This window comes from Panthera onca, chromosome B4, assembly GCF_046562875.1.
Source record: "Panthera onca isolate mPanOnc1 chromosome B4, mPanOnc1 haplotype 2, whole genome shotgun sequence".
Taxonomy (NCBI): Eukaryota; Metazoa; Chordata; class Mammalia; order Carnivora; family Felidae; genus Panthera; species Panthera onca.
This window is the reverse complement of record NC_138345.1, coordinates 30,994,608-31,019,541: the sequence shown is the minus strand read 5'-3', so window position 1 is coordinate 31,019,541 and position 24,934 is coordinate 30,994,608. Positions and strand designations below refer to the sequence as shown.

General features: G+C 35.5%; 1 protein-coding gene across 17 annotated transcripts in view; it reads left to right on the top strand.

Moving 5' to 3' along the window:
• Positions 1-24,934, top strand: part of PARD3 (par-3 family cell polarity regulator) — a 661,972-nt gene that overhangs the window by 302,011 nt on the left and 335,027 nt on the right. For all 17 annotated transcript variants that reach the window (XM_060658990.3, XM_060658996.3, XM_060658994.3 and 14 more), the window contains exons 4-5: positions 844-1,022; positions 20,828-20,959. In XM_060658990.3, coding sequence (XP_060514973.1) covers positions 844-1,022; positions 20,828-20,959 — 311 coding nt within the window. The remainder of the gene's footprint in view (positions 1-843; positions 1,023-20,827; positions 20,960-24,934) is intronic.

Sequence of the window (24,934 nt, the reverse complement as noted above, 5' to 3'; positions counted from 1 at the left end):
TTCTCATTCCCAGTGTTACAGACTTGTTCCTTCTCTGCTGTACCAGTGATTGTATCTGCTAAGATGTGCTCAGTGCTACTGATACAAACATTAGCCTGAGCTTGTTAATGATTGTGTTATAACAGTTGCAAACAGACTTCTCTTTTATGTGAATACAATTGCTAAAACACTGTCTTTCATGTAATTGTGTATGCGAGTATATTGCAGACACTACCTGTGTATTAGCGATTGCTTTCAAGACTTCCATTTAAGGATAAGGAATATGTTTATGTTCTATATTTTCTGATAGTACTTCCTTGAAGAAAATAATTATCTTACTTAACAGAATTCTTTAATGGACAAGCCAAACAGTTTAGGTTGTGTATCTTTAATCCAGATATGATTAAAAGTTAGATGAAATTTGTTCCACAGATACATTGTTATTTATCTTTTAGAATATGTATGATATTTTACTTAAAAATATTCAGTACTGTTTTAAGCACTTTATCTCATTTAGACCTCAAGATACCCTCAAAGTTTCTATTCTATGGCCATTCATATATGAAGGGACTAGAGGCAGACAGTAGTCAGGCAACTTGCACAGAACCACAACTTGGTGAAGTGCAATTAGGAGCCTGGGCAGTCTTACTCCAGAGCAGGTTATCTCGTACGTAGTCCTTTTCTTTTGCTGAAAAGTGCTTTAAAGGAGCTAATGGAGTCTCTATTTAGAATGCTGACCCACTGTCACCTTAAAAGTGTTACTCTCTTCTTTAATTTTTTGGATTTCTCTACCTTTATCCTAACATGCAGTTTTCAGACATTAGTTATCTTTTTAAAAAATATAATGCTTTTTTGTATTTATAGATATGCCTCTTCATGTCCGACGAAGCAGTGACCCAGCTTTAATTGGCCTTTCAACTTCCATTAGTGATAATAATTTTTCTTCTGAAGAGCCTTCGCGGAAAAACCCCACACGCTGGTCAACAACAGCTGGCTTCCTTAAGCAAAACACAGCTGCTAGCCCTAAAACCTGTGACAGGAAGGTAACCATTTCTATTTTGTATTAGTATCAATGATGAATGTCAACTGTTGACTGGATCCTTTGCTTCTAGCACATCTTCACTATGGCCCTTTGTGTGTGTACTTACCAACTTCTCCGTCAAAGTCGAGATAACTTCCTGTTTCATGTTGCCCTTGCAGTTTCTGAGAAATTTCATGCTATTTATACATTTATGTATGTATCCATTTTTTTGAATAGATAATATATTTATGATTAAAAATGAAAACTTCTGACATGCAATGTGTTTGTCCTTTGTTTTTTTGGAAGAAAAACTAGTCATCCTGTTTTTCTTCAGGGGCAGTCCTCTTACCATTACCTTTTTGCATGTCCTTACAAAGATATTTTACACATGTATAAGCAGATATTCGTATTGATTCATGAGGTGCATTAAAGAAATTATAACATTATGGACTTTTAAGGATGAAAGTGGACTCCACAGTCATTTATTCTAACTACTCCATTGATAATTTTATCTTCCTACAGAATGGAAGTGTACTGTCTGGTCTTAATAACATTTTCTTCTTTGACCCAATTTATTTCAGTCTGTGATCTAATTTATTTAGTCTAAAAAATAAACTTTATTTTAGTTTATTCTGTTTTTTTCAATTTGTTTCTTAATGCTCTTTGTCATATATTCCTATAGAATTCTTAACATCCTATTCTGTTTTACCTCTAACTTTTTACTCGATGAGCTTTAAGCACTGTTTGTCATTTTCACTCCTGAAACTGTTGAGTGTCAGTAAATATCTGTTGAATGAATGAATGAATATTTTTTTTCAATGCAGACAGCAATTGAGCATCATGTATATTGAGAAATGTGGAACTATACTAATTACATATTAATATTAAAATGCATATAGCTTATGGTTTGCTTGATATATCCTTTGCATCTATGTGAAAATACCTGTTTTAAATTTTTTTAACTTGGTGTTGCATTTTTACAAACTCTTCTTTGTAGTAGTTCATTTAGAGGGAAAAATACTTAGAGTACCTAGAGTACCTTAACTGAGAAGAATCTATCGGGAAAACACAGTGTACTGTGGTTGCTAATGTTTTGGAATAGGCGTTTAACTGTTAGGCTCACTCTTCTGAAATATTTTATTATGTATTTGATGAGGAATCAAATTGGAGTATCTTGTCATTGGGATTAGCTTGAAATTTTAGAATGCTTTATCATGAAGTAGACCATCTGAAGAAGCAGAATCCAATTTATGAAAATGCCTCATGACATTTAATTTGTGTTCAAAATAGACTTAATTTACATGGATATTTACAAGTATATAAACAAGTCAAGTTGGCAATTAAAAAAAATTCATTACTTATTAAAAAGGTTTTCCCATTGTTTAAGGCTAGTGGGTCAGGCGCGCCTGGGTGCCTCAGTTGGTTAAGCATCAGACTTTGGTTTAGGTCATGATCTCCCGGTTTGTGAGTTTGAGCCCCACATCAGGCTATGTGCTGACAGCTCAGAGCCTGGATCCTGCTTCAAATTCTGTGTCCCCCTCTTTCTCTGTCCCTCTCCCACTCATTCTCTGTCTCTCTCTCAAAAATAAATAAGCATTAAAAAAAAAAAAGATAGTGGGTCAAAAGTCATTGAGGTACAGGGTTTTCTTCTTAACTCCTTCAGCATGTTAGATATGTGAGTCAGCTTCACTTGCGGAAAACAGAACCACAGTAGCTATTTTATTTTATTTATTTTTTATTATTTTTTTTAATGTTTATTTATTTTTGAGAGACAGAGAGAGACAGCATGAGTGGGGGAGGGGCAGAGAGAGAAGACATAGAATCCGAAGCAGGCTCCAGGCTCCGAGCTGTCAGCACAGAGCCCGACGCGGGCTCGAACTCACGAGCTGTGAGATCATGATCTGAGCCGAAGTCAGATGCTCAACCAACTGAGCCACCCAGGCGCCCCCCACAGTAGCTATTTTAACATGAGAGGACTTAATACTGAGAAGTGCTTTCTCAGAAAATCATTGAGGACCATCTGAACGATGCAGTACGGTGCATCTGCCCAGGAAAGAAGCAGAGGCTGTGGGGCAGGAACCTGGGATCCTGCCCCCTGCATCTGCCTGTAGATGCTAGCACCCTGTCTCTGGGTGTGCTCACCCTGTCTCTTGTCACTTGTGAAGCTTGGAAGTGAACCCAGAAATGCCTCAGAAAACTCCATCATCTATCTCCATACCCAGGCTTGCCACCAGCAGCAGCCCAGGAAAATTCAGCCTATTTCATAAGCATCATTAATATTTCAGGCTATTGTTTCCAAATGTGCAGAATGCTATCTGTGTCCAGATCCTTATCTGCAGGGGAGGTTTAAGAAATGGACCTTAGCCTTCCGGTCTCGGCTGCATGCTGCGAGAGGATTGTGATGCGCACTGCCAATTAGTCACCTCACTGACTTTTTGTTTTAAATAACCTATATCTATCATTGTCAAACATTTGGAACTCTAGTACAATAGAACAAACTCAGCAACAACCAGTATGAAGATATTAATGAATACACACCATATGCACATACACATACCCTCACACACATATATATACCCCCACAGAGTTGGAGTCATACTATGTCTACATATTTGCATTCGTATTATTTATATATTTTTTTCATATCATAGTGATTTTCCCTGGTGTGAATTTTATTGGAAAATATTTTTAATGGCTGCAGTATATCTCACTCTAGAATATACTATAATTTATAATTCTCTTACTGTTAGATATTTATACTATTTCCATTTTTTTCACATTATAAATATAAGTGTGAGAGAAACTTGAATGTACTTTTGTTTTAAAAATGGTTATTTACTCAACAAGCTTTTTGTTTTCTTTTTTAAAGTTTATTTATTTTGAGAGAGAAAGAGAGCATGAACAGGGGAAGGGCAGTGAAAGAGGATTCCAAGCAGGCTCTGCACTGTCAGCGTGGACCCCGATGCGGGGCTCAAACTCATGAACTGTGAGAGCATGACTTGAGCCAAAATCAAGAGTGAGACACTTAGCTGACTGAGCCACCCAGGTGCCCTTCAACAAGTTTTTTTCTGTATGGGGCAGCATTTAATGTAGCCAATGCCCACAGTTTCTCATAGGAAAGACCTTGATTTACATACATAAGTTTACTTATTTTGAGAGAGAGAGAGAGAGAATATGCAAGCAGGGAAGGGGCAGAGAGAGAGGGGAGAAAGAGAATCCCAAGCAGGCTCCATGCTGTCAGCACAGGGTATGATGCAGGGCTTGAACTCATGAACTGGGAGATCATGACCTGAGCCAAAATCAAGAGTCCGACCGGGTGCCCCTACATACATATCTTTAGAGGAAATAATATTCACATTCAACACACATAAAGGATAATGTGGAATGAATTTGTCCTTTGAATTATCATTCGTTTTACTTTTCAAGCACCCATTTTCTAAGCTTGCTGTCAATTTTGAGCTATTTGAATTATAATCTGAGAGATTTTCTTTCTTTCTTTCTTTCTTTCTTTCTTTCTTTCTTTCTTTCTTTCTTTCTTGTATGTGTACATCGGACTAAATGCTATCTTCTTTTCAGTTATAAAATGACTTTCTGTATTTTCAGTATTCAGAAAGGATACTTGGAAGAAAGCATACTTGCTGATAAGTATTAACTTGATTTCTTTTTCTTGAGGCCATGAGAGCTCACCTATTGCTGGGCAATTTCAAGATATGATAAATCTTTACGTGTTTGTGGTAGTTAGGTTTTCTGTGTAAATGCATGGAAGTAAAGGAGTTGACGATTCATAGTCTTGTGATCCATTGATCTCTAATGGCTGAAATAAGTTGATATACTTGTATAACTCATCTACAGAGCTAAGTGGCTTCTATTCTTCCAAGTTGGTAAGTAAAAGAAACAATTTTACAATAATGTCACCAATCAGTTGAAATCTCTTATTTCTGAAGTAGGCAGTTTCATTCTGGTATGTTAGAATGATGCTGAACTCACTCCTATGGATTCAAAACCAAGATGGGAGGTGAAGTCTTCCCAGTTAAAGTAGTCATTCCACTATTAAGTTTAGAGGCCAGTGAAGACAGATTTTGGTGTTGTAGAGACCTCAACCAGGTGAGAGCTTGGAGAGGACAAAGATTCTATGGGCTTTTAGATCTCTTAAAATTCCTCATACTTTCATTTGGAAGTAAGATATAAAAGAAAAGAGAGTCTTGGCTTTTAAAAAAGTTCTTGGGAACATTGTCTCATTCCTGTTTCCCAACATTTTGTGGCTGACTTCCTTTTTCAACTCTTTTAGAGAACATTTTACTCATAATTAGTATGGAAAGTATATTGCTACAAGATGTATTTTCATTTGAGATTTTACACGTGCTTAATATTTCATTTTGGGAAAGAGTATTTAAGTCAGTGTGAATACTTAAATCACTTTGCCACCTCTTTGGTCCCCCTTATTAAGTCATTGTCCCTGCAAATAAAGTCTAACTAGTATGTGGAGAGCATTTGATTCATTCCATCAAGAACAATGTAATGAGGCACTTATCAGAATCAGCCTACTATGAAGTTCAAGGATGAAGTCTATGCATTATTTCATTGTGTATTGGTTTTAAGCAATTATTCCTTTGCCCCAAATACTGAGAGCTGTTGCTTTTCTAAGTGATCTGCTCCTTCCCCCCACCTCCAACCAAATAAAATTTGTATAAGTAGATAAAAACAAAGGTAGCATAAAAAAGCATATCTTGGCTAGTTCCATGAGAGGTTCTTACCTGTTAGGGAAAGGGGAGGAAAGTGATAAGAGAACACATTATATTAGCATCAGTATCTTTTAAATTTGTATTATTTTTAAGAGTTCTCTTTAAAAGAGATCTTGGAATGCTTCTGACACCCTGGGTTTATTTGTTTGATTTAGTTGCTTGGCATGTTTGTTATGTTTCCCATCCTCCTGATATGTACAAACTCTTGGAAGAGTTGCTGTCTTAATTATGTCTTTGTCACCTCCCTTTCTGTTCCATGAGAAGAGTTATAGGATCTTCTTTCCTCTAGCTTTAGAAAAATATTTACATAAACATTTTTGTAGTATATTTTAAGATTCCCAAAACAGTGTTTTTCTTATAATACTACTACTTTTTCTTTGCATTTATAAAGTAATGAAAAATATAAAGAAGCAAGTAAGTAATTTGGAATTGTGTAGATGAGTAATATTGACAGTTCAGTGCATTAACTTGGAACTCTGGAGCATAGCTCCATATAGCTGGTGGCTGTCCTTATTACCAGTGGGGAATCATCCAACGAGTATAGTTTAATTTCCTGCCTTTTCCCCTAATTCTTCTTATATTGAGAGCATTTTCCCATGTTTCATAAATATAGATAGCTTGCATAATGTTCTTTTATATACTGATTTTTTTTCTTGTAGTTGGTGTTTATTCATTTTCTTTGGTGATTTTCCTATTGCTTGACTTTTATACTTTGCCAGGTTTTTTTTGTTTGTTTGTTTGCTCTAATAAGTAGCCTTTAGAAGTACCCTTCAGAAAAGATCCTTATATATTAATTTATGTTAACATCTCTGATGATTTTCTTAGAACAGATTCCTGAAGGAGGCTTATTTGACCAAGGAAATGAGTATTTTTAAAGCTACTGATATTCATTTCTCATTAGTTCATGACTAGTAAAATGTCAAGTACTTGTGTTTTATAAAGCACTGTGAGAAGTCCTAGATGGGATGAGCTATGGCATGAGGGAGAATATAAAAACAAAGAAGCAAGGGGGTACTGTTCCTGAGTTCTGGAACTTACTGTCTTAGTGTATAGCTTAATAATTCCCATTTGGCTGCGCATCATAATCACCTGTGAACTTTAGAAGGCAAAACACACTTATAGCCATGGGTGCCTTTGTCCATGTCAGGAGATTTGTGTGTTTATTTAGAGCTGCTTTGCTGGTTTTAGGGCACAGTCTTTTTTTTTTTTTTTTTTTTTTTTTTAGGACTTGAGTCTAGCTGAAAAGGAAAAGTGTGTTTATTTGCCTGTTAAGATAGGGTAAATAAGAGTCTTATGGTTTTTGAGATGTCTTCTTTTTAGGCTCATTTTTCTATCATGGCAGAATAGAGTCTCACACTTAGATTGCTCAAATTTATCATTTTCAAATGAAAATCAATTAAAATGAGTTTTGTTGAGTTTTAAATAAAAGTATTACAAGAACCTATTGAGATAGTGGATCCTGTCCTGTCATTGGCAAACTAGAATAGGAAATATTTTTTCTAAATAGAAGCTATGGTACCAATAATGTACCTGTCTATTGTCCCTTGGTATAATGTCCCCCTACCCCCAATCTTAGTAAAGTGCATTTGAATACATAGAGCCAGGACACCAAATTCCCAGTATCGTGTGAAGTCACCAATGCTAATTCAGTCACAAGCAATCTTCAGAAAATGCCTACTCCTTGTTTTATTCAGTTTGAAAACTTTGGTAATTGCCAGGCTGACAGTATATTAGCAATTAACATTGACTTCTACTTCATGGTAGTCTACCATAGCTGCTTCCCGGTCGTTCATTCATTCATTCTTTATAGAGTCATAGTCTACATTGACCTCTTTGTGTGCTTTCTCATCCCCTTTTCAACCATTCGGCTTCTTGATCTCTGCCTCTCCTTTATTCTTTCTAATGGGTAAGGCCAATCATATTGGTAAATTCGAATATACTATTTTATTTTCAGGCTAGTACACTTGACCTGTTGGCTATTGAAAAACGTTATCTATCTTTTGGTATTTATGAGCCAACCATAGATGGTAGCTAGTTATAATAATCATCTAAAAACCTCAAAGGATGAGCTAAAATCATTCCTTGAAACCACATGTTTCCTCTGTGAGCGACGTATAGCTGTGTTTAATTTTCTGGGGCATTAGCTTCAAGGGAGATCCAGCTGAGATTTAGTTGTTAGACTATTTTGCCGCAACATTTGTATTTCCTGTTAAAGGCCTCTGAAACTATATATTTCACCTTTCTGTTTTGCAAATTAAAAGATCTTCATCTGACTACAGTTGTGTGCTTTTATTAAGTGATGATTATAATCATTTCTACAGTAGGCCAGCTTTAACTGCCAAGCTCCCCTAGTCGGAGTTGTTAATAACCTAGTCTCATCTATTTCTGTGTCACATTTAGGGATATAATCTGTCTTCACTTGCTTTGTAAATTATAATTTGTATTCAAAGTTATACAAATCTAAGGTGCCACTGAGAAAAATTTTGAGCCTGACTGTGGTATTTTTAGAGTTCACAAACCACTCCAGAAATATAAACCAAAGTAATGTCCCTATCCTTATTAAACACCCTCAAAGTTACATAGAGTAGAGAGGGAAATGAGTATATTACTCTTGTTTTTCTTGAGTTGGGGGAGAGGACTAGGAAATTGCATTTTATATTGAACAAAAATTTGCATGACTTTTATATACTTAAAAGTTTTTTGGCCTTATTTCATCCTTCTAATAATTTTTTTTAAATGTATTTTTGAGAGAGAGAAGGAGAGAGCGAGCAGGGGAGGGGCAGAGAAAGGGTGACAGAGACAGATGATCCAAAGTGGGCTCCAAACAGATAGCAGAGAGCATGATGTGGGGCTTGAACTCACCAACCCTGAGATCATGACCTGAGTCAAATCAGGCATTTAACTGACTGAGCCACCCAAACGCCTCTACCTTATTCATCTTTTTAACTTGGTTTCAATTCTTAATTTTTGATACTTCAGCTTACAGACCTAGTTCATTCAAGTCACAAAGTTGGATGCAGTCACTTCATGTCCTGTTGTTAACAAGAAAAGTGTAAGATTGGAGTGCCCAGGACTGGGCACCTGCTGCTTGCCTTCTAGCTGCTTCAGCAACTTTGGCTTTAATTTGCATGTGTTCTCGGGGCATGCTTTCTGGCCTTCCTTTGGAGAAATGCATTTCAGGCAAAGGTTTTCACAGTGTGGAGGTAGAAGTGGTTTCCATCTCTCCCATCTCTAACCTATATCTATTTTTGAGGTTTTTGATCTTTACACATAATGATGGCCAAGGTATTTTGAGTACTTGCTTCTTGCCAGACATTGTGCTTGATGGGTCACATTATATCCCATTATTCCCCCCCTCTAACATGTAAGTATTATTGGTGTTCCCATTTTACTGATGAAGAGATAAAACCTTTAAGAGTTTATTTAATTTTTTTTTTTAACATTTATTTATTTTTGAGACAGAAAGAGACAGAGCATGAGCAGGGGAGGGTCAGAGAGAGAGGGAGACACAGAATCCGAAATAGGCTCCAGGCTCCGAGCTGTCAGCACAGAGCCCGACGTGAGGCTCGAACTCACAGACTGTGAGATCATGACCTGAGCCGAAGTCAGACACTCAACTGACTGAGCCACCCAGGCACCCCAAAACCTTTAAGAGTTTAAATACCTCACCTAATAGTTAAACCAACTGTTCAGTGATGAAGTTGTGATGTGAACCTAGATTTTCCAGTTTCAAATCCCATGATTTTGACAAGTATGCCACCCACATCCCAACGTATTTACAGATTTTATATATTCCCTAATGTTCATTTAGCTGAATATTTTAAACTGTAAAATATTTCTTAATAACCTTTTCATTTTTATCTCCTCTAGATCTATTATGCAATGCATACATGAATATAAGAATAATGAGCATGTGTTTCTTATTATGGCTGGCATAATTTTTTAAAACCTATAAGTTTACATTATATCTTAACATCTTTGTCTTAAGTAAAAATATGCTAGCTTCATTAATATCTCTACTGATAATCTGATTCTATTAACTGATCTCCATTTGTGTCACTTTTTTTGAGGAATTTTTTGTGTTTATTTTCTGTAATCCTTATGATTGATATTACTATTGTTGTTGTTACTGAGAATTTATATATGCAGCCCTCTTCTTGATATTTTATTGTGCATTGCTCAAAACATCTAAATGACAGCAAAGTAAATAATGATATAGTTGGATTATAATCCAGAGACCAAAATAAATATACATAAGACTATACTGATACTAATACATGATTAAATGAAAAGTAAATGGGACAAAAGGGACAAAGTTTCTTACAGAAGAATTCTAAATAATATGTGTAATACTCCCTCTCCAGAAAGCTTAACTCCCCTGCTCATTTAAAAAAAATTTTTTTAGGGGCGCCTGGGTGGCTCAGTCGGTTAGGCGGCTCTGTTCATGCTCTGTCTCTCTCTGTCTCAAAAATAAATAAACGTTAAAAAAAAATTAAAAAAAATTTTTTTAATGTTTATTTTTGAGAGAGAGAAAGAGAAAGAGAAAATGGGGCCTGACATGGGGCTCAAACCCATGAACTGTGAGATCATGACCTGAGCTGAAGTCAGATATTCAACCGAGTGAGCCAACCATGCGCCCCTTATCTCCTCTGCTGTGGAGGATAATATTTGTTTCCAAAGAAGAGGGGATTGAATATGTGGAAAATACTAACTTTAGAGTGCAGAAGTGGCAGATTCATCTTAACCAAGTGATCAAGGTTAACATCACTAATGATAAGTCATGATGATACCATAAACCCTTGAAATGGTATGATGGGATGGGCACATCATCTCAGTGGAGTTTTCCCCAAAACTCATAACTCCACTGTAATCCTAAGAAATCTTCAGACAAACAAAAACTGAGGAATATTCTATGAGGTACCTGACCAGTATTTTTCAAGAATATTGTGGTCATAAATAACTAGGGAAGACTGAAATACTGTCTCAGATTAGAGAAGATTAAGGAGATATGAGGATTTTTAATATACTTTGGGATCCTGGCAGGAAATAAGGGCATTAGTGACAAAAAAATGGATGGATTGCAGATATATCTATAGTTTAGTTAATATTATTGTATCAATGTTGATTTCTTAGTTTGGACAAGTATATCAAGGTTATGTAAGTTGTTAACATTGGCGGAAGTTGCATGAAGAGTACATAGGAACTGTGTGTACTTTTTTTTTTGCAACTTTTCAGTAAATCCAAATTTTTTCCAAGTTTTTTAAAACCCAGCTTTACAAGGTGAATTGCATCACCCACAGTTTCTGCTGCAAATCATAGATGAAAGTTAATGCGCAGGTGATTGGAATGTGCAGAACTAGGATTCAGCCACAGGTTTCCATGAGCGTTCAGGCACACCTGGTCATTCCCTGAAATGTATTTTTCCTCTTTGGAAATGAGTTATAATAAAAATTTATCAATTGATTTTATTAAGTACTTATTGATGGTTGGTACCCTTCCCCATGACAACTCTGAATTTGAGAAGCACTTACCAGTTTTAAACATGCTGCATTCTCATGGCTGGATACTCCCACTTTGTCCTTAAAGTTTTATTGAGACATCCTAGCGCAACCACTGTTTTGTTGTTACGTTATTGAGATTGTTAAGGTTTTTGGGGGAGGCAAAGGAGGGGAGTTTCAACAGGAATTACTCTAAAATTTCACAGAATCACATTTTCTTTTTTTTTTTTTTTGATTTTTTTTTTAAATGTCCATCTGGTTTTGAGAGAGAGACAGACAGACAGACTGATAGACTGACAAAGCACGAGCGGGGGTGGGGGGGGGGCAGAGAGAAAGGGAGACACAGAATCTGAAGCAGGCTCCAGGCTCTGAGTTGTCCACACAGAGCCCAACATGGGCTCGAACCCACAAACCACAAGATCGTGACCTGAGCCAAAGTTGGACACTTAACCAACTGAGCCACCCAGGTGCCCCTCACATTTTCTAAAGTTATGATTTGCAGTTATACTTTGGAGACAAAAATAGTTTGATTGACAATTAATATCTGGCTTAGAGAACATGCTTTCTCCACTGATGGAGTTGGACAGAAGGACTTAATTGTTTAGAAGTTTGAGCTATCAATTTCTTTACGCTAAATGCTTTTCATGAGGAGATGATTCTCCAGAAAAGTCATTATTATTGTATGAGAAGCCTAAGTAGGATGGGATTATGATAAGTGAAACTAGTTTTTCTACATTTTCAAAAATGTCTCTGTGGAGATGATTTACCTGAGGAGACAATTTCACAATTAAGGGAAAACTTTAAGAAAGTCAGATGGTTGACTATACCTAGGGACTTGCACAGAAATTTACTCACTTGTTCTGCTAACCTACCCAGTTCATTGAAGTTATGATAATATAAGAAGTACTAATATTTACATTGGTAGACTAGTTATACATGGTGCAAGTATCTCGATTTTCAAATTTTAGTTATTTCTTTGAAATTAAGGTGAAAATCATTTAGGTAAATATAAAAGATTTACATCACACATTTAGATAATGTGTAAGACTGTAGATATTTTAGAATTGGGCAACTACTGTAAGTATTTTACTTTCTCTCCTTCATCCCCTGGCATCTGCTCCCTTCTTCTCTTAGTATTGTACAAATTGATCCTGATGCAAAATGCTATTGTTATTTATAATTTTAGTTTGGCGATATAAGTGTTTGAAGTTACATGTCTTTGAAAGAAAATGTAATCTGAATAGGTACTTTTTGCTGTCAAAATAAAAAAATATGTAGCACTTCCTAAAATGTTTTAAAATTGTTTTGGATTTAAATTTGTTTTTCAGAGTCAAGCAGCATTAGTCAACTGTTGCTCTTCATTTTTATTGTAGTTTTGGAAAATGAGCCAGGCTCTTCAAAATGTTACCTGATCTGTAATATTTATATTTTATTTTGTTCTCATCCATTTGCCTTTGTTGAAAGAACAGTGTAAAAAATGGTGCTCTTGTTTTCTCTATTCCTTATACTTGCTGATTGGGGAATGCTTGTGGCCGTATGGCAATTAGGTGGCTGTGTTGGTTTTTAGGAAGTGTTGTGCACGAAATGAAATAGGAACTCCTGTTATTACTGCTTCCCTTTTTAGTTCTGTTCTTTAGTTCCTCAGAATTCATATGGAGATAATGTTTTCATATTTGAAAAAAGTTAAACTATCCTCTTAGGCTACCTTCTCCTTGTGCTTTTACAGATGTTTTCATCATATAAAGGAGATAATCCCAGTTATACCTGGAAAGAGATCATTTTAATTTAAAACCTTTTTAAAGCAAACATTTTACTCTTGATTATTCCTAAGACTATGCAGTATTTATCAATGAGTCGACCGTCTCTCATGTAAATATAAGTTGTAATTCAAGATTATATAATGGTTTTGCCCCTAGTTTATATACAAGAACTCAGTAGATGCTTTTCTGTTTGGATGGGATCCTTGTGTAGGAATGGCTAGATATCAGAAGTTACCATCATTACCCAGGCAAACTACAGTTCCCGGTTAGATCAAGAATGAGGGTTGGAAGTCTCATTACTCAGAAATTGGGCAGCAAAGTGGGTAGGTATAACCATGGGAACTGGTTAGTCCTCCTCATCTCCACCAAGCATTTGTTGTAACTCCTCTCAACTTCTGTCTGCTTTTACTAGATAGTAAGAGGTTAAGCTGGGTCTTCTCTGCGTTTTCCTTCCAGGTTTCAGATTCTGTATCTAAAGTTTTTCATAGCATTCTGAACTGTGGAAATAGATTAAAATAAAAACAATTGAAGAAATTGGTTCAAATAAACAGGCTGTAAGAGGCTGAGTTTTGCTGATCTTTTTCCTCTTAGATTTCCTTGTCGGCTTCATGAACAGATCTGGTGGCTTAAGAGCAATCTGTGCTCTCATGGTCACCCCTGGAGACATCATGGCCACTGTAAAACCTGCATCTCTTTGACATATTTGGCCAACCCATTTTCATATCAGATCCATGTTCTGGGGGCTATTTTTCTTATCTGATATTAAGACTGTTAATAAGGCACTGGCCATTTGCAGGTTGTGAAATAAAACTAAAACATCATACCTCTGGTCTTGTCAACCTATCAACCTGAAGGATTTACTATGTGACAGGAAACTTATTTGCAAATTAATTGTAATTTTCAAATGTGTATTTTCTATATTGAGTTCCAAACATAAATTTTTTTCCCTAGCATATTGAGGATTTTTGAGTGTCCCACTGATCTAAATGTAATTCTATGATCTGGAAGCTATGTGTCAGAAATCCTGAAAAAGACATAAATTATAGTTCAGATTTTTCAGATCAGAATGAGTTTTAAGATGTACCTTTAACATTTCAAAGAAAAAAAAACTAATAAAATTTGATGTATATTATAGGAAATTTGATTTTGTACATTAAAAAGAAAATCTGCTTGGATAAATTATTTTCAATTTTTGTTACTAATTCCTGTTCAAAATTTAACTCAGCTTAGAAAGAAAATTAGAGATTTAAGATAAAAGATATATTCCTTAATGAAATTGGAGACACAGAGATGCTCTAATAAATGTTTTGGTATTCAAAATCTCTACACTTTGATCTTTTCATTTTTAAATTTTTAAAAGTTATAGTATAATCCAATGTTTCTTGTCACACATTGTACCACACTTTTGTAAATTAGTATCAGTAATGATACTATCAGTAACAATACGTAGTCTACTAAAAGAATTTTATTTTGACAAAAAATGTATGGATGTTTGAATTTCTTCTTTGTCTTATCATAGTTCTGTTCGGAATAGGAGCAAGTTTATAAACACATACTCTTTTTTTTTTTTTTTTTTTTTTTTGGTCTCTTCCACTGCTCTCATTAATGATTATGAATGTGGAAGTAAGCAATTATCCAAAAGGGAAGTAGGATGTATCTATGTACCAGTATTTATGCTTATTTATATATACAGGAATTAGAGGTAATATGGGTTTAGCTAATAGGGGATGAATTGCTTGACTTCAGCTCAACTACATTGGGGCATTCCGTGTAGGATATTGGTCACCATGGATTTCAAATAATGCCTTTTCAGTTCATTACACTTCAAAATAGCCATGTGTCTAGGGTAAGTGGTGATAATACTGTGTTTGGAATAAAATCTTATGTTCTTTATTTAAAAAAATTTTTTTCCACAGGCATGTAGTTGGTTTAAATTGATAGGGACTGCCAAATTTTCTGCCTTCATCTACAGGTTGGTTATTGAATCTGTAAATTTTTGTGTGAGTCAATTTATTCCCAACCCCGCATCTCTCTGTCTCTTTTCTCTCTTTCTCATTTATTATCTAGAGAATGATTTGAAGGTCAGAAAAGTACATTGAGAAAAATCCTATTTATAGACCATTTTATGGTTGTTATCTTCTGCTATGCTTTAGCCTTGGCATTGCTTCCAAGGTTATGCTCTGGTGTAGCCATCAGGAGGCACACAAGGTAAACTCTCCCCAGAGACTGAGATTGGGTCTGCCACATTCAATCAACAATATGATTACCGATGATTTTAGCAAGCTTCATGTAATTAAAAAATCCTGTCATAATTACTAATTTCACTTGTCTCATAATTTCAAGTTAGACATCCTGAAAATGGTTTCTTTTGTGTGTGTGTGTGTGTGTATCATTTCTTGGGAAAATGATAAAGCAGAAAATGGAATTCTCTTTGACCAGAATTACAGATTTGAAAAATAATTGTAAATTTAAAATCTGAAAACTGCATGGGACTGTTTGAATCCATAGGATGCATAGAAGGTACAAAAAAGAAATTTATATGCATTGAGTGTTTGGTATGTCAATATATGACACAATTCCTAATGATTTTTAAAAAGGTATTTGGAGTTTTTTCATTGAAACAAAGTGGAACTGTAGTTGGGTTTCTTTTGCTAACATAGAAATATCTGTTACTTCTATAATGTTCATGAAATATTCCCATGTTTCTGCAACATGGGATGTAGGCTTGCCAAGGAATCTGACCATCAGCTAAGTGGCTGTTTCTGAGAGATAAAGCCTTGGAGTTGGAGCTTAGTATGCCAGGAATAAGCTTCTACCCCCAAGGCATTGGGTGGGTTCTGTGTGGTTTCTCTTTATTGAATTGTAATTGGCTTGGGGAGGGGTGCTGGGGGAGAGAGGACAGTTACTTTCTCTGCCCTGGAAGAGATTTACTGCATAACCAGGGTACTGCTACCAGGGAGTAGCAAATTAATATGCATTTCTCAGCCTGGGTGGCTTTTTGACACCTGATGATATGGCAATACATTTAGATGATAAGGAAAATCCCTGATCACAGTAGGAACATCTGTTTTTTTCTGGCAAGAGGGAAAGCAAAGCTGAGAGGCTGTTTGGGACAGCCTCATAAGTGGAGGATTAAAATTGTAATTAAAAGGGAGAGTAATTCCTTATGGTATTTTTCTTGTAAAAATTTTTAGATAAGGTAGTAGTGGCTTTACTATAATAGGTTATTTCTTGTCATTAGCAAATTTAATAATCGTTAGGATTTTGTATGTTGGTCCTACTGATAGATTTTTGTAAGTCTGAAGAGAAGGATTTCTGTTTTTTGCTTTGAAGTTCACCAATGTATGGAATGGAGGCATTAATTTTTTTTTTTTTTTTTTGGAGGCACTAATTTGATCATAGAATGAAATAGATTTAAAGTCACATTCTCCAAGTTTTTATAAATACAGCTCTAACTTGTTGCAAAAATATTAATGGCAAAAATTTTGTTGGTTTGGTTTTCCCTTTAGGTTGGGAAATGTAGATTTTACAAATACACTTAACTTGAAAATGTTGACTTTTTTGTAGCTGACTAGAGTCTGATCCATGAAGCATATAGATAATCTTGCATAGACATAGTTCAGGCTACCAGGTTTTTAAAATCATTTACACTGAAATAAATGTTTTTAAGCTGAAAATAGTATGCACTGTGTACATTTCAATAGAAATCATGAATATCCAAGCATATATCATTAAGGAGAAATTATATTGTGTGTTATGATGTTTACTAGTGCAATCACATTGTAAATACAGAATCACAACTTTGTAGGACTATAATCTTTGTATGAACCTGATCCAAAGTTCTGGATTGTGAGGAGAACATGTGTGAAATGCTGGTAGTACCTGCATGATACTATCAACAAAGTAAAATATATATTACATAGTGATTAATATATTTTAAAAACTCTTCAGTTTCTTGATCATGACTAAGGTTACTTCAACTGGATTTTTTCATACATTATAAATTAATGTCTGAATTCATTATTGACATTACCATAACAATATTGAATTAGAAAAACTTTTTTATTATGAGAGGTTAGTATCAATTTTGTTTTTCTTATCCATTAACTACTCAAAGTTGATTTTATGAATATAAAACTGTGGAATTTTTCGGATGGAGTTCAAAAGGACAGATTTTTTTTTTTTTAATCTTTAGTCCTTATCTCCCTTAATAAGATTACCTTGTGGTGGTCTGCTATATGAATTACATGTCATAATTGATGTAAAAGGAGAAATGTCACACTGCTTTTTAGATGCAATTGGAAGTAATCATATTATCCACAGATATTGTATATTGTAGGTGTGACATTAAATTGAAATAGACCTATAACAGTGGTATATATCTTGTAGTGTAAACCTAAAAGTACAATTATTATATTTCAGTGAAAATGATGCCTTTTGAAAGCATGCCCTTATCAGTTTCTAAAACAACTTGTAGACATGTTCTTTGAAAAGTCTGGGATTCTGAACCATGTGAAAATAGGACATACAACAAATATTCAAGAAAAAGCCTTCCATGTTGGTACAGGCTACTGAGCTAAGTGCTTGAGTTTAAAGGTGAATGGTGATCTTCTGTTTAGGTTTCACTGTAATAGTGGAAATAACAATTCTAAAAATTAAGTAAATTGTAAGTTAGAACTATAATTAGAAGTAAAATTAGAATGTAGTGGTAACAAAAAGCATGACATTATGAGTTCTGTTGAGAGAGAGTCAGGGAATGCTTCTTAGAGAAAGTAGCAGTTGTATTTGGTGTTAAACACTGATAATTTCACAGAAGAAATGTTATGGGAAGCTAGGTTTAGAAAGATCATAAGTGAAGGTGAGGAGGCCTGTGGCACAGCAAGTGTGATTGTGTGAAAGTTCCTCTGGTCTACCTGTAGTGTCTGTCCGTGTGTGATGTGTTGCAACACACATTTTAGAAAAATCCTCTGTGGGAAGTGTAGAGAACATTGTTGGAGAGGCTAAGGCTGGGACCAGCCTCCAGTTACAAGGCTGCTGTACTCATTTCAGATGAGAGACAAATTGAAAGAGGTGAAGAGCATGATGAATATTTTTCAGAAGAGTGCCAGAATCGAGAGAGGAAGCGAGTTTCATTTTGGATCTATTGATTTGGAGGCATCTTTGGGATGGTCTATTGGAAATTTAGATCATGAATTCAGGAAAAAGTTTAGTGTTGGTGACCCATGCCTAGAAGTCAGGAGGGACGTTTAGGAATTAGACACTTTTTGAGCTGGGCTAAGGAGGGAGTAGTGAGCAGACCATGGGCCATTTCAGTAAAGAAGAATAATGATGCAGATTCAAAAGGAATCAAAAGGAAGTTCCCAGTCACACACAGGCTTCTGGACACCAAAAAAGTGGGGATTTTGCATCATCCGGTCTCTTCATTTTAAAGATCTATTTTTCCCTTTGCAAGTGGTATTTTGTCACTATGCACACTTGCAGCTCACTATCAACTCTTCACCTAACAGGTTTTAGCATCCATTGATTAATAACTTATTTCATTAGAGGCTGAACGCGGTGATTTTTCTAATTGTATTCATTATTCAGTTTCCATTATTTGGCATTCTTCTGAAATGACAAGCTTCCCTCATCGACTGGCACTGTTGCTTTCTCCGAAATATAGTTCCTACTGAAAAGGCAGAATAGATTTTTAACGCTTTCTATTTAATTATTCATTTTCAAAGTAAAGGGTTGGTGTAATAATCATCTCTAATGGTGGAAAATGAATAGAGAAGCCAGGTCTTTAGTCCATGGTAGCAGCCCCAAGATCCTTGATATCAAAATTTTATTTGTGTTTCTCCAGACTCTTAATCCTTCTTCACGTTGCGGACATCTACGATTCTGTCATTGGTAAATGTACCCTCTCTGACTTATTTGAATTTCTTATAAGTCAGATAATTTTGCTTTGTTCTGAAACTATCATGCCCAAGTTTTTTTGTTTTTTTTTTTAATGTTTATTTATTTTTTTGAGACAGAGAGAGACAGAGCATGAACAGGGGAGGGTCAGAGAGAGAGGGAGACACAGAATCCCAAGCAGGCTCCAGGCTCTGAGCTGTCAGCACAGAGCCCAACGCGGGGCTCGAACTCACGGACCGTGAGATCATGACCTGAGTCGAAGTCGGACGCTTAACCGACTGAGCCACCCAGGTGCCCCTATCATGCCCAAGTTTTAAGGCAGAGATCTTAGTATTTGGAGATACAGTGAGCTTTCATTTCTTTAGTTGCTTTTTTCTTTTCTTTAGATTTTGTCTATGTCCTCCACTTATTTTACCATTTCCATGTTCCTGTAAATAGGGTCAGTCCCTAATTCCTGGCGGGGGAGCAAGATCCTAATCTTGCAGCATTCTGTGTGTGTGTGTGCGCGCGCGCACGCGAGCGTTTGCTTGCAGTTCTATGCTCCATTACCATTTTCTTGAACTGCCGTAACCAGACCTGTACAGTTTTTCTAGTAAAAATTACTTGCCCTTAATGTTCAATGCTATCAAGTTTTTAGTTTATTTTTTGTAGGTTAATTAATAAGAAAGACTTATAAAGTTTCATACTGAAGTTTATACTGGTTGATATTTATAGGTTTAAAAAGATTTTTTGTATGCCGTAGTATTGGCATAGGTCCAACACCGTCAATTCATTTTTAAGCTTTGTTCTCTGATGGAATTTATGAAGGAGCAGAGAACACCGTCTTGGTCTCTGGCTAAGGTCTATACAATGCCAACCTATTGTATTACACTTTTTTGTTTCTATGGATTCGCTGCTCATAGGGCTTAAGTAATGAAGGATAAGAATCAGTCATGTGTATAATGTATACAGCCATGTTACCCTTAGCAAAGTTATTAAGGAGGATATTTTGGTACTTCTCGTAAAGTGGGATACTGCTGTAAGTAGGTCAAAGTGAGGTTAAGATTTAAATTTGTTCTTGTAGGAGATATTTAGATTTCATCGTTGAACTAAAAGTTTGACTTCTCTGACTTATCCTCGCCTTCTCATTTCTTTTTAGAACATTGAAATTAAGTTTTGCAGTCCAAAAGCCAAAGCAAATTGTTATAAGTTATTGTTTCAAAGAACAAAAATTAAATAGCATTTGGTTGCTTTGGGACTATTAAATATTTATCAACTAACTAGGTTTTTATGTAAAGACCTCACTTGCCATATGCATGTTAGGGTAAACTATTATGTATCTATTATGTACCATGTATTGAGATAAATTTTTTTCTTTATATTTAAATTAATGCTTACAACTAGCTTGTGAAGTAGGTAACGGAACAGTCCAGAGAATCTTAAGTCTTGTGCCCAAAGTCACACAACTACAAGGATCTAAATAAGGAGCAAATTCATTAGTCTTTATTATTTTAAACATTTTTGGTGAATTATAGATAGTATCTCCCAATATTATTGTAAGATTAGAAAGAAGACAAAAGGAAAATTCCATGATTGAGAGATCATAAGAATCTTGGAGAGAAATACTTTTCATTTTCTGGTGCATGTAATTGGTTGGCCTGGGGAGATTGATTTGGGAGGGAGTACAAGGTCTATTGTTTCGTTTATTGTGTGCATATGTGTGTGGCTTCCTTCCCTGCTATAGTCATTAGACTCCCTCATCCTAGACATATGACTATATTCATGAGGTCTAATCTGAGTGAAATGTCCTCAGTCAACTATTTTGTATAGACTCAGAAAAAATATTTTAAATATGCAGAATCAGTTTTCTGCTACTTTTGAAAAACCCAAGTACATCATTAATTTGCAAGTTCTGGTTTTTTACAAGACACCTTTTTGTCTCTTTTTGAATAGAAAGATGAAAACTACAGAAGCCTTCCACGGGATACTAGTAACTGGTCGCACCAATTTCAGAGAGACAATGCTCGGTCATCTCTGAGTGCCAGTCACCCAATGGTGGACAAGTGGCTGGAGAAGCAAGAACAGGTAACATAAATTAATCCTTCTATGTGTGTCATAGACCTAACTTCCTGGCCCATACTCCAAAAGATGTTTCCCTGCATCACAATGATGATTAAAGGTAAATTATTCTAATAAACTTTAGTTAAATTCCAGGCTGTATGTCAGAGTTTGTGTAACATAATTGTAGACTATTTCTGTGGTGGTCCCCAGTCAAAGATTTCTCATAAGTGGTTACAAATATTTGCCATAGATTCTGGAGTATCCTGATTTCAGAGTTTCTTATGTTGTTGAGACACAGACATTTGGCAGTGAACAGTACAATTTATGAGTTGGCTTTCAAGACCACTTATAGTTTCTTCTGTTTATTTGATAGGCAATAAGTCAAAGGACCTGAGGAGGCAAATTAAAATGTTCTGTTTTACCTGATTTCACTTTAGAAGAGAAATATGCTATAGTGGCATTTCAGAATTTAGATTGTTTTGTAAGGTTCAGGGACTTGACCCTTTCATAAATATCAATAAACTATTTTAGGTTTGTAAGGTTGTAGAGTTGCTCAGTTTACTCCACAGTATAGCCATCTATAGTTCCTGAAATCAGAATTGTTTACCACTCAATATAATAACTGGTTTCTATCCTGGCAATAAACAATCACTGTTAAGACACTTCATATGAAGACTGAGAATTTATCCGGTAAGTTTTGAAGTATAAAACACAAATTTTATAGTGTTGTTGTGTAAAGTCTTAATTCTTTATTGTTAGTCATAGTGTTTTCTTGGAAATCCTAGTGTTTTCCTTGTAGTTTTAATAATTTTTTATGTTAAGAACACACTAAGTGTGGTGCCTGGGTATCTCAGTTGGTTAAGCATTCGACTCTTGATCAGCTCAGGTCTTGGTCTCAGGGTCACGAATTCAAGCCCCATATTGGGCTCCATGCTAGGTGTGGAAGCTACTTGAAAAATAACAACAACAAAACAAAAACATACTTATTTCGTTACTTTGTCACTTATTTTCTCTAAAAAGTTCATATAGATGGAAGACTAGGTGAGTGCTCAGAGAATGTTTTGTTTCAATAATTTCTAAAATTGTTAATAATTCTGTTGCCTAGATACTGGAATAGCTGTTTTTCAATTTAGATTAATGATGACATTGGAAAGAAATCTGAAATGTTTTACTTAATTCATCTTAGTGTATGTTTTAAGTCTCCTAAAATAATTTTGTGTGTGGGGGGGTGTGTTTGAATATGAAATAGTACAAAAGTCCAGTTTGCCTTTGAAACCATGGGTGGTATCGCAAACGTGCTGATTGTTATCATATCGTAAATGTTAGAATATAAGCATTGTGTGATAGAAATAATTTTAAATAATTAAAAAACCACGGAAGCTCTACTTAGGAAAAACATTCTTTTCTTAAACAGATTTTAAACTCATTGTTGTCATTATTACATTTTCTCTTTGAAGTAAATATTTTAAAGAATTAGATAGTTTAGCCTGGGCCTGGAGTCAGACTGGCTGGTTACCAGCTATTTACCATAAATGACCTGGTATACTCATTTATTGAATGGGTTTAATCCTAGAACCTGCTATATCCACTGATGTTATACCTGCCAAGGGGTTAGATTCATATCTGCTTGGTAGCCATAAACACTGGGTGTTAATACACTAACAAGTGTTCTCTCTAACAAGAGAAAAAGATTGGCTGCCAAGAACAGAAAGTCTCGATTGTATAAGAAGAAGATACTCATTTTTCATTTAATAAGAAATCTGGAGGAAAGGCCAGTTGGGGATTCAGGGGAACCTCATTGGGGGTCCAGATTCTCCATTTTCTGGGAGCGCTACACAGTGCCTCCTTGGCTGTGTGCTCCAGTCTGTCCTTTCCTGTAGAGCCTCAGCCATCACATGCTTGCACGGAAGAAGAGGAACAGTTCCTTTTTATTCTGCATGGCTCTTTTTGAAAGCAAATACACCTTTCCCACAAGCCCCTCCCCCCACCCAGACAGATACCTTTCATGTTTTGTTGTCTAGCCTTGTATGAATTGCTTGTCTATTTCTAAATTGAAGGGAGTTGTTGGTTTAGACTAGGTGAGCTTGATCCGTAGCTGGGGGTGTGGGTATGGTGGTTTGTCTTCCTGAAACGCAGTTGCTGATCACTGAATGTAGTCAGGGTCCCATTAAAGCAAGAAAGGACATACAGTTAGGTAAATGTGCTAAATATGACTATTTTTATTACAGGATTAGGAGAAAAAAATGGCAGTCCAGAGTTTCTAAAGTATGATATATTTAATTATATTCTAATAATGTAACTTTTACCATTGTGGTTGTAGACCTGTTTTTAAGGAAGTAGTATAGCTTTTTGTTTGTAATTTTGTTATAAAATAGTTTCTTTTTACGCAAAATAGTTGCATTGAGAAGCCACAGAGCTTTTTTCTCAAAAGACCAAGGCTTGATTTTCTTCTGTTGAAGTTATTTGAAGCAGTTTTTCCACACACAATAAGCAGGTTTTTAAAAAATTGAGTACTTCCTTAGTCTATGTAGTTTAATGTAAATGATATTAGCTAATTGATGCCTGAGCCTGAAAACATCATCTTCCTTGGCTTACATTTAAAAAATGATGATCCATTCACTAAATTTGGCCATTTCACATCAGCAGGAAAATTAATTAGACTGAAATCTATTTTAACTGGATAAGAACAGCAAAGACAACACAAAATACATATTAAAAGTTTTCTTAAAAGTAAGTACAATTGTGTGGGCAGGAGAGGACTAATAGGTTATGCTGGACACACTGCAAATCTAGTCCAGATAGTCTCATTTAATTGTGAATTTATTTTTTTAACAGTTCCACATGAGTCGTCTGACTTTAATGGCCTGATGTCTCTTCTGTGGCTTGTTTTCTCTTTAGTTTTTGCCATTAAAAATATAATAACAGACAAGCATTACACAGATAAAAGAATGTTTTATATGGTAAAACACACAAATCAACCCCCTGCCTTTACAGTTTGGGATCACCGGGGTGGAAATATCTACCATGAATTATGCCATCTGGACTGAGAGGTGAACAGAGTTCTAGATTTTATATGCCTTCAGTGGTTTTGTTTTTGCTCTATTTCCTCCTAGATTGCTCATCTCTCATTATCTCTGCTTTTTGAAGGCAATTATGACCACGTCCGTTTTGCCAGTGGGAATAAACTGTAGACATGAAAAGCACAAGGGAGTGTTTTAAAATGCTGAGCTAGTAGGCACCTCTGGAAGCTGTGTCTTTCTTTTTGTGAGATTGATCCTATATAAAGGGATATTGAATCTTTCACTCTCTTAGAATATTGGTAAGTTACACTCATATAATCAAAGGTAGGGTGTGCATCTTATTAGAACTCTGCACCAGGAAGCACCTGGAGTCAAGCTTAGCATGATTTCCAGAAACAGAAGTCCTGCTTTTCAGTGACTAATTGAGAATAGCCTGTACTTGAATCAGGTTCCTCTCAGAAGGTGTATCTCAGACTGTGTATCTTTCAAAGAGCATCATTTTCTTATAGAATCTTGGGACTTACTTTTTCTGAAATCTCAGAAGAGGCACAAAGGATTTCAACACTAAATGGGTTGTTGTTGTATTGCCTTGAAAAAAGTTTTCATGCTTCTGAAATTTTGACTCGGAGACCCAAGGAACAACAACAAAAAAATCAACAAAAGCCTTAGTTTTGATGTTTGGCTATGCTTGAAGAATCTGAATTCCTTTTAATCATTACCGTTTCCTTGACTCTTTGTAACTATATTTTAATATTGGCAGATAATAGATCATAAGCTGACTTTGTTCTTCTATCCCTACAGTTTATTGCAACTAATAAATTCCACAAAAGAGGAGGCAGGAACTTTACAATACGTTATTGGAAGAATTTAAGGCCTGAAAGTAGAGGGACCTAAGGGAAATTTAACCTAATTGGGAGCCTGCCATTTTCACTACCCTGACTTGGTGAACAGGCCTGAAGCCAATTAACAGAAATAGCAA